Source organism: Perissodus microlepis, chromosome 18, assembly GCF_051167445.1.
Source record: "Perissodus microlepis isolate ML-2025 ecotype Zambia chromosome 18, ASM5116744v1, whole genome shotgun sequence".
NCBI lineage: Eukaryota > Metazoa > Chordata > Actinopteri > Cichliformes > Cichlidae > Perissodus > Perissodus microlepis.
The window spans coordinates 22,662,274-22,673,490 of NC_140478.1; the positions used below are offsets into that span (position 1 = coordinate 22,662,274).

The 11,217-nt window shown below is 39.4% G+C and overlaps 1 protein-coding gene across 1 annotated transcript in view; it reads right to left on the reverse strand.

Moving 5' to 3' along the window:
* Window positions 1-9,857, reverse strand: part of prkci (protein kinase C, iota) — a 43,569-nt gene extending 33,712 nt beyond the window's left edge. The window contains exon 1 of the mRNA XM_084911848.1: window positions 9,523-9,857. Coding sequence (XP_084767974.1) covers window positions 9,523-9,605 — 83 coding nt within the window. The 5' untranslated portion in view covers window positions 9,606-9,857. The remainder of the gene's footprint in view (window positions 1-9,522) is intronic.
* Window positions 9,858-11,217: the final 1,360 nt, after the last annotated feature.

An 11,217-nucleotide genomic window follows, 5' to 3' on the forward strand; every position in this document is an offset into this window, starting at 1 on the left:
GAGGCGGATCACCACACTGCTTATAGGCTATTAGAAAGGCAACAGAAACAACTCAAATAACTGCCATTCAGATATGTCTTCTGCAACGAAGGTATGCAAAAGAGCATCTCTTAATGCACAACATGTCAAACCTCAAAGAAGATTGGCTTTAGCAGCAGAAGACCACATCATGCGCCACTCCTATCAGCTAAGAACAGGAAACTGAGGATGAAATTCACAAAGACTCACCAAAATTTGACAACAGAAAAACAGAGTCTGGTGACTCTCAAAACAACATGAAAACAGGGATCAATCTTGCCTTATATCAGTGGTTCAGATGGTTGTGTAATGGTGTAGAGGATATTTTTTGGCACACTTTGGGCATTGCTTAGTAGCCCTTTTCCACTAGTACCTAGTCGGATCAGCTCGGAACAGTTCAACTCGGTTTTTAGGGGTTTCCATTAGGTGGTAGTACCTTGAAGGGTTCCAAGTGATCTGAGACTATTCAAAAACGTGATTTCAAGAGAGTACATGCCACCAATTGGCTAGTCAGTGGCGTAACTCAAAGAGTCATGAGAATCTAATCCACCATGTTTTAAACCTGGCATTGAGAGAAATGGCTACTCTAAAAAAAAAAATTTAACTTTTTTTTTTTTTAAAAACCCAAACAAACACGGCAGTCCCTGAGTCTGACAAAACGCCATTCAACGGGCACCAGGTATACCATCGCCTTGACGTCCTTCATTATTGTGGCATTCATGCCGCATACAAATGATATCACAGGACTTTCCGCTGTGTGCTACAACAAATCCACACACATTAGGTTATATGACCGAAACAGAAGCCGCATTGAGTCGAGACAAGTAGGTACTAGTGGGAAAGAACTATTTGACACCACAGTCTACCTGAGTATTATTGTTGATCATGTCCATCCCCAGTGTACCCATCTTCTGAAGCCACTTCCGCAGGCACAACACACAAAACAAACAAATTTCCCTTGCGCGTGTTATGTGTAGTTATTTATGAGTCCCTAACAAGATAACATGACAGCCTAAGAATAATCGTGCTTCATAGTCACAGCAACTCTTGGATTACTTGACTTCAATCAGCACAACTCTGCTCAGCTGGTTGTTGTGTTTGTTGCGTTCCAAACGTGTTGCCAAGAGTGAAGTTGCCGAGTGGCCTCTGGTGGACAATGCAACATCAACACTCATAACATGATTGAAGGGTGTTTCTCCTGTCTTTTCTTATTAACCATCATTTTTTAGTCATTATAAATGCCAATACCAATATATCATGTTTCTGTTACTTGTTTTTAATGTAAAAACAAGTCCTGCTAGAAATACTTTTTTTCCTAGTTGATTTTCCTTTGTCGGAAGGCAACACCCTGGAGGGTTTCAAAAGTTTTTATTTTAAAGATGCAGGAAAACCTTGTTACTTCTCACATTACAGAATTCTTTGTTTTAAAAATATGATGCAACAAATTAAAAAGACCTCACCTTGGATTCTCAGAGTTCAGACATTTCCAACATTTAAGATAATTTCTCACATAAACAGTTAAATATCAGATAAATAATGAACTAAAGAAAACCAACAGACTTGTGGATAATGAACATGACTGTTACTGAACGGTTTCTCTTTTTTAATCTCACCAGGACTGAAAGTAAGGAAGCACAAAGGTAATGTGTTTTCACACATGACACAATGAGCCAAGATGACACTAACAATCACTCAATTCACAAGACGGTCGACAGAAAATTTACAGCATTTTTTTTGAAAATCTATTAAACACTTTTGGTCATTTTCCCTTTTTGTCCTCATTGAGTCAAACTTTAATTGAAAAACTATTGATTGTTCCAAACCAATAATGACTGTGCTGAACTTAATTGAAAGAGGTTGTTTTTCAAGGCCACCAAGCAGGCAGCTGTTTGATGACTGACGTGCTGCTTCTTTTGATTAGGATTCTTCACTTGTAAGTAATTCAGCAAATTCATACCAGAAACCTTCACATGTTAACTAGGGCTGCCACGATTAGTCGACTAGTCACGATTACGTCGACTATCAAAATCGTCGGCGACTGATTTAATAGTCGACGCGTCATTTGAAGCTTTGTAAGATCACAAAAGACGCAGGAATAAGTAGTAGGATTTAAGAGTGTAATAACGAACTGAAACAGAAGATGGCAGCACTGCATGTACAAGGATGCCAGCTGCCGTTAAACCCCGAAGAAGAAGAAGTAGCTCTGTCCCAGAATTCATAGCGCGGCCCAGCGCAGCCCAGCTCATTTTCCAATAATGGCGGCAGCTAGTTAGTTTTAATATTACTCTTATTATTCTTTCTGGGTCACAAAATAAACATTTAACATATTTTCAGGCGAGAATGTAACTGCGTAAACCTCAAATATCTGCTCAATTTATCAAGACACCACATACTTTCAAAAGTGCTCCGACGTTTTCGGAGACGTCTGTTACCCTCTAGCTCGATAGCTAGCCGGGGGTAAGACTCACTAGAGCCGGTGAGCACACCGGACTTCCGGCAAATCGTTTTCAAACCCACCGCCGTCTTTCGCTACTCAGGTTAAACATGATATATAAGTCACTTAGATAACTTGAAAATGTTATTGTTTGGCTTTTTTTTTAGTATTTTATTTGTTCCTGAGTAAATCGGTTTGGCTGAGATTAAAGTTATAGTTTTTACACAGCTGAATAAACGTCAAGCAGACAACTGATTATCAGAAGCGTGAGATGCTCGAGAATATACTCCGGTGTCCCGTTATATTTTAGATAGCAAGGAGTTTATTAAACTTCACCGAAACAATCTGCAAATTTCATTAAAATTTAACAAACTATCATCTTGTCTTTATTTTTAGTTAGCACATACCTTAAACACTTAAAGCTATAAGCTAATGATAGTTATATAAGAGCAGATGCATGCTGGTGCAATAAGCTGTACGTTTTACGTCCAATGGATGATGATCTGATTAGTCGACTAATCACAAAAATAATCGGTGACTAGTCGACTATCAAAATAATCGTTTGTGGCAGCCCTAATGTTAACTAACAGTTTTAAGTTTTAACTTTGCTGTGGAGTTAACTGCATTACTAATTTTCCCATCTGTCCTGATGTCAGGGCAAAGCACTACAAGAAGATTAAAAGCTAAAACTGGTCAGTTAGGTACATTATTACTTTTTATGTGTAACATAAATAAATAAACCTATGCTGGTTTCAGTTTAGTTTCCACAATTTAAAATACTCAGTTTTGTCTTTATTAGTTTAATTATTGTAATACAGGTGGCATTTTTCAAGAATGACATTTCAGATGTCCAGAACGGATATTACACTACAAACATTTCACTTTGTGGAGACAGATGACTAAGTAACATAAAAGACACGCCAGAGTGAAAAAAAAAACACCAAAGCCCCCTCAGGCTTTTCAGTTTGACCATACTGACAAAGGATTAAAAATAAAGCAGTTTTACTTTTACTTCTACTTTTTATTACTACTATTGCTTCCACAGAGGAGGTAGTGTTTTTAGTAGTGTTTGCGTGTTTCACTCTGTCTGTGGGGTGTAGAGTAGGGTCATGTTAACAATCCATTAAAATTTAGCTTACATCTAGTCTTCAACGTCAACTTAATGATTTATTGGACGAAAAGTGACAAAAAGCCTTATAACTATGATTCTCATGAGTGTGGTGTTCATCATCAACATATAGCACGTACTGTAAAAAGATTTACAGATTTGACCTCTGACCTCTCTTTAAGGTCAACAGTGATCTGAAGGCCAAAGTGATAATAATGCTATATAGATTTTTTTTTTTTTTTTTTTTTTTTAATTTACATACCTAACTGCCATTGTTTCTATTGACAGCATACAGCCACAAAGGGAATGGTATATGGGGATTCTAACTGTTATGTTACTTTGGACCTCTGACCTCTTCTTCAAGAGAAACTCAGTTCAAGTTTTCATCAATTGTATTTTATCTTTAAAACTACGCTTAGAATTACTGCTTTTGTTTGTATTGGCAATTAGCAAATTATATTGTTATATGGGATTCTAAATATCACACAATTAGTCACATTTGACTTCCGATATCACTGATTGCTGACTAATTTCACATCTGACTTTATTCAAATTGTCCCAAAATGTGGCATTTTTACTACACCCCAAATTTCTTAAGTTTAAAAAGAATAAAAAACAAGAATATATACAAAAAAATACAATGCCATTCCCTTAAAATTAAATACTGCCCAATGAGTGAGCTGCCTTGGCAGAGTAATTCTCATTTATTTATTTTAGTTCTGTTAGCACAGCACGTTTCAGCTGCAGTTTTGTTTTTTTATTTTTATTTAAGTTAAGTAAAATGGAGTCTCAAACCATTTCAATCTTTAGTTTAGTTTCAGTTAATTATAATAACCACACTGCTGTTCTTGTGGTTTGTTTGTGCACTGTGTGAGACTAAAACAAAAGACACTCTGCAGTTTCCACTTCTCTGAGTGATTTTACACATAAAAACGGCCACAGCACACCCTTTTGCCAAATTACACCCTTTTTTCCTGGGTGTAAAAATATTCTGATACCCGCCAAACAGGTTTTGTTCAATGAATGGGAAAAATAAAAATGCATAGACTTCTGTTATGTCTGGCATTTCAGACTCTTTTCCTTAAGTATATGCTAATTTATCATGTTTACGGGAATAGTGGCTCTTCAAAGACTCCACCCCATTAACAGAGATTAGAGAGTAGGTCAGTCTGGTTCAAAACATTTACTCCATTTGTGTGAAATACATGTTACAAGACAAATAACACAGTAAAGAAGTAAAGTAAAGTAGAAATTTAGTGACCTGTCTCAAAAAGAAGCCGTGCTATAGGATTCCTTCGAGTGGTGGAAGATTTGTGTTATGAGCAACTAGGAGCTCGTCGCTCGTGAGGAACAAGGAGGAAACAGCATTCCACACGAGTCTGGCATTCCTGTGCCCTGTTCTACGGCACGGCTAAATTAAGGGAGGAGGAGGAGGAGGAGGGGGTGATAGCTGTGATTAGGACTCTGCAGTCCCAACTGCCCAGCATGAAGTTATTCATCACTGATGAGCGATCAAGCATGGAGGAGGGTCAAGGAGAAGGGTCCTATGAGGGCTGCCACAGACCCTAGAACCATTCATCTCACACTCAGCGCTACCACATCCAAGTTTACATGACCCACATATACACGCACAGCAAAGCTTTTCATGAAAACACAGACAGATGCTAATCTCCAACATAAAGCTCACATACGCACTAAAGAAAAGACAGGTCGTGTAATGAAGCCATGCAAAATTTTTACCAAAACAGCCCCCCACCTCCAAAACAAACAAATAATTCCCTGATTCCTCCCAGTCCATCCTCCCAGTCAGGTCTGGCCTTTGCTGGTGTTTACCGCAGGATGCTGTGGTCTCCAGGCAACATAGCTCACCTGCAGAGCTAAACAGGGAGTGTCACTCTGTGCAATAAAACAACAGCAGCCAAACACACTCCTGCTGATCTCAGAGACAAGATTACGCTTAACACCTATATGCAACACATGAGCCATAGCTACACACAACATAGACCTTACAATGCAGGAATCGCACACATTTATCTGAGAATCAGATACAGTGGAGGAGCATTCTGGTAGATAGATGGGCGTTTAGGTGGGTGGCTCGGCGGTTGAGTTCTTGAGCGGCTTTCAGACCAAAAATAACGAGAAAAGGGAAGAACTGCTTGCCATATTTTTAACAAAGCCGGGCCTTCGAGCAGGGATGCAGATGGCAGAGTCTTTGACAAAGAAGAGCAAATCCTTTCAAAAGAGGAAAATAACTCCACTGCTCCATCAGGCCTGTGTAATCCTAGTTTCCTGCCAAACAACATGCCTTACACAGGAATCCTGAAGTTAATCTGGCACACAGGAAACCTTGTGTTATTTTGTGTCGGCAAATCTGCACAAACAATTTTCCTGGCAAAATAGTGCAGTGAATTTAAAAAAAAAAAATGAGGTTTTTGTTAAGAAGACAAGCTAAAAGTATACAAGGTTTACACATTTTAAGCTATGGGTTATCTTTTTTCTTACAGAAAGGCAAGCAAAAATAATGTTAAATGTGTGCTTCAACACACAACCAAGATAAGCTGAATCATTAAAACAAGAGCAAAGAGGAAAACATCAGATGGCTGCCCTCCAAACCCAGCACAAACAAAAAAAAAATCTAGAGAAAAAAAAAAAAGAAATAGACAAGCACTAGGTTAAAAGCTAAAAACACAGAAAAATCTCCTGCCAAGTCACGTTTTAAAGAGGTCCATTACCACACTAAGGACCACTTATTTTTAATTATTTATAGCGATATAAAGACACTGTTTTGTTAGAATTTGTAAACCGTTTCTGCATAATTTATGCATTTTTAGTGCTTTTTTTTTTTTATCTATAGCTTTCAAACATTCAAAGTGTTTTAATAAGGTGTTTACCTGTGCCGTGGCATTTAAAGCCTACTGAAAAGATGGAAAGCCATCTTTCCATAGTCACCCCTCGCATTCTTCTGCAGGTACACTGAGATGTTCTTGAATCAGCTGAGAGAAACTCCACTGTAATGGGCCACATCAAATAGGACATCCCCAAACCATCTCACCTGGAAGGCAACTATTTTTAAATCCTGTTGAAGGTACCTTCAACAGTAGGAACTTTAGCTTATTTTTACAGCAACTAGACCTGTTATGCTATGTTATGTGATGCTGGGGAATCCTGGGTTCATGATTTATCTTGGTCTACACCACACATGCACATATCCCCCCTGTTAGGAGTCACTTTTCCCCAGATCTCTCCATACTCAATTGTGTATGTCTTTTTGTCTGACTCTTCTATCATACGGGAGAGCAGTAAAAAACCCTCTAAAACAAGAGCCCACTCATCCAGCTGAGCCCCTGGGACCCTCTGCCACCGTAAGAAACAGACTATAAAATAAAAGCATCGCCATCAGTTGCTGGTCATACGGTCAGTGTGTTTGCAGCCTGAATGACAGAAAAATAAAGACACGTTGGTGACTGCTACAGGCTGACACCAATCTGCTGCTGGCACTGACTGACAGCAAACATGCAAAAGTGAAGAACAGACCCAGAAAACACCCCACACTAAGAGCAGATAAGAGAGTAAGCTCATTGATAAAGTCACGGAGGTGGGCGTTTTATAGCATATGACTTCATATATAATGATTTTAGCCCCGGATATGGAATTAATCTGTGAAATCAGCTGTTGTAGTGTTTGAACAACCTGCTAAGTCTTAACGCTTTTATGTCACACGAAAGAGGCTCTTGTTTTCAAGCAGCCACACTGCCACCGTCTATTTTCATTTCGGATTAATTAGCTGTAATCGGTTCAGTCAGAATTAATGGAATTGTGTCAGTACCAATGTCACGAATTTATGGGAAAATGCCAGTCACAATGCCCAAAACCCAAGAGAGTGATCTGAAGTTAAAAAAATAAAATAAAATCAGTGCCTCCCACCTCACCCCCTCAGAAGAAGCTGCTCTTTTGTTTCTCTTTAAACAATAATGTGAACATATTAAATGACATCATTTAAAATTTTATCTTCATATTATGAAAATTTTCCAAGTTACATGGTGTTTAAGTCCACAGGGGAAAATGTTGAAAATTTATGCTCTACAAAAAGCTCCATTCCCCATCTCTGGTCTTTTGTCACAGGAAGTATTGCCGTTCTCAACGTCCATATGTCACACTGTGCGATGATTCATACAATAAGGTGTATAAAGATGTGTTGTTGTGGCCTTATAAAAACAGTCGGTAAACAGCTTCGACATGACACTACTGCCTAATCTACTATATTGATTTGGTGCATTACTAGCTCTAACATCTTTCAGTCTTAACTTCTGCAGCTAAAGAAAACAACTCAGATGACATCCTGGCTTGATGCATCCCGATAGCAGAATCATGAGACCATTACACTGCAATCTCTCTTTGGCAGCATAGCTGAGATTCCTCAGCCGTCGCATCAGAAATATTTCACATGCCTCTCTCTGCGAGATGCCACCCAATAATCAACATACATCACAGAGGTACTGAGGTGTGTCACACGGGTATGGCTGAGATGACTTGCACTACATGCTTTTCAAGTCTTGACTGATCTCCAATCTCTTGACTGATCTCCAATCTCTTGACTCCATCAAACAGAGGCAAAGTATAATTGAAACAACCGAGTAATCAATTATTTCTATCATGACAATCAACTGTGAAACGAAATGCTTATTTAGCATGACAGAAACTCAAAGACAATGCCGTCCACCTGGATATGTCATACATTAATGGACAATACGTAGATGTGTATTGTTCAGGTCTTGTGCTGAAGTCTGTTTGCTAACTGACTTGGTTTAGGCTTTCCTTTATGTAAATATTAGATTATCCGGGGTTTTCCTCTATAGAAAACACGTTGGCGCCTATCAGAGAGCTTCTGACATTCCACAAAGGAAAATCACCGAAACTGTGATAAGAATACGTTCAAACAGCATCTTTGCACTAAGCTTAAAATTGATTTTTGTTCAGCAAGTGGCCACAAATAGAAACAAAATGCTGGAAAGTTCAATAACACAGTCTCTTTACCCCTTTTTGAGCCAGGCAAAACGCTGATATGTTACAGTTCTGGCTACAGTGTGAACATCAAAAGTTGATAAACTGCTCCTAAACTAGTCAGAAACATTTATGATGGTTGCTGCTGTTTTTGAGGAAGCGGAATTGTAAACCAAAAGATTTCCCACTGCCAGCTCATGTGTCCTTTACTGTATGTGACACAGTTATAACCTGATTACAGCTTGATAATTTTTTGAAACAAAATAAAAAAACAAATCTTTAGATTTAATTACTTTTATTTATAATGAGCTCATCATATCTACATATAAAAGTGGTACATGGTTTCGTTGTTGTAACTAATATCACGTAAGTACTGGATAACAGAGGCTGAAAATAATAGGTCTACATTACATTGTCTAACTGGAAAGGCATGAACATCACTACTTAATTTGGATTTTCAAAGCTCCTCAGTTATTGTGAAAGCTCAACAATTATTAGGATTTCCTGCTATCACATTGTGCCTCCCTAAGTGACACAAAAGCGGTATTTTAGGACATGTTGTGCTGCCAGAGATAGGACAAAATAAATGTAAAGACGATCAATAACAAGACGCCAAATCCTTATCAACTTCGATAGCAACTGTTAGCCCGCTGCTGAGAGACTAGCTCCAAAGCTTTCATGCTGAGACAGATTTAACTAATTTAAACCACATGACAACTTCGCCGTGTAGCTGAAAAATTTCTCAGATACCATCGAGACTGACTTTTCGCAGGCGGAGCGCCTGGACAGTGTCACCTGTCCGCCTGCCCAAGTTTACCGAAACCCGGTGGTTCCCAACATTAGCCAGCCGTTAGCTGACTGAGCTAGTGTTAGCCAGCTTATTAGCCGTCTTTCCAACTGGTGCTAGTAAGTTATTCCCAATTGGATATATTAAATACTAAAAGACATGGTTATTTCTTACCCTTTGTAGTAAGCTTTCACCCGGACTTGGTGGGAATTCTCGCCGGGGTGGGACATGGTGCCATCCCGCAACGTCGGCATCATAAGCTCAGCCGTGGACAGTCCGACTCAACGATATCGTCCTTCCTATCTACCTTGCTTCCTACTTTGGCCCGGTACCACGCCCTAAACTGTTAATTTTTACGGTCCGTCGACAAACCAAATGAATAACGAAGCAAGTGATGCCAAAAGCTGAGTATTTGCCCTTCTTTAGACAAACAAAAATAAGAGGTAAAGTATAGAAAAACTTGCGGGGTCCGCCAAACAACTCCCCACTGCAAAGGCCTAACCACGGGCCAGTCCATTATCGGAATGTAACAGGGGCAGCGTATAACTTGGTATACTCGCTCCATCCTGAATTGTATCTTGTTAAAACATAAAAACACACAATTTCACATTGATTTATTATTTATCGAGTATAACAAACCAGTGGGATACGGTCAAAAACTCTGAAACGTCAAATATAACTTTTGGCATCACTGGACTGTACCAACTCAGGCCTTTTATGTAGGTAAGTGCTGCATTCGTGTTCAAACATTTAAGCTCGGAAAGGAAAGACCCTCGAGACATGTCGCGCATTCAAGCGCATTGGTTTGGAAAGAACAACAAAAAAAATTTTATCTAAAAAAAGATAAAAATCTAATTTTAGAAACGAGTTAGCTGCTGTGATAAAAGGAAGGGGGGAGGTTAAAATAACGTGAAATGCTTTGTCTTCTTTTAAATACAGAATATTCTTTTTAATTCAACTTAGATGTTTACTATATTTACAAACAGACTGAGGACAATTATTGGGGGGAGGGTTGGGTCTTTTTTTTTGTATTTTCTTTCAAAGTTGTTCCTCATAATACACGTATAAGGGCATGTATGAGGTATGCAGTAGGAGTGACAGATGAGTTCAAGGTTAGGGTTGTCAAGATCCGGTTCATGTGCTCTCTCCGGGTTGGGTTGGGGAGGAATAATCCACCCTCCTGGGGCGGAGTTCTGGATTTCTCGCTCCTCAGCCAGTAGGACCACCTGGCTGTGCCTCATCAGACCTGTGCATTTCCCCAGAGTTCTAGACAAGTCTTCTATTGTCTGAATTCCTTTTTGAGTGAAATAAGTCTTTATGAAAAAAGTCTAGGACGGTCTCTCTTGGTTTTGCTTTTGAGTTCACTAGTTTTGCTCGCCTATCAGGCCTGACAAGGGTGGGGCTGCATCAGGGATCAGGTTGATGCTGATGACAGGTTGATGGTAGTTTCTGTGAAATGTGTTTGTGATCTGTAGTGAGAGTAGGGAGCAGGTGGAAGAGAGCTTGGAGAGGTGGAAGTATGTTCTGGAGAGCAGAGGAACGTCGAGTGTCAGGGTTGATTTGTGACAGTAGGAAGGGTTTGCAATGTGAACGTGAGAACTGCTATGGTGTCTGGTTTGGAGATTGTAGCACTGACAAAGACAGGATGCAGATATGAAGATTTTAAGCTTTTCACTGGGAGTGACAGGACTAGAAAGGAGTACATCAGAGGGACGGCTCAGGTTGAGCAGTCTGGAGACAAAGTCAAAGAGCTAAGGCTGAGATGGTTTGTGGATGTGCAGAAGAATAGTGGATATATTGGACAAAGGATGCTGAATATGTGGAGCTGTCAGGCAGGAGGAAACGAGGAAGCACACAGATATGGATGTG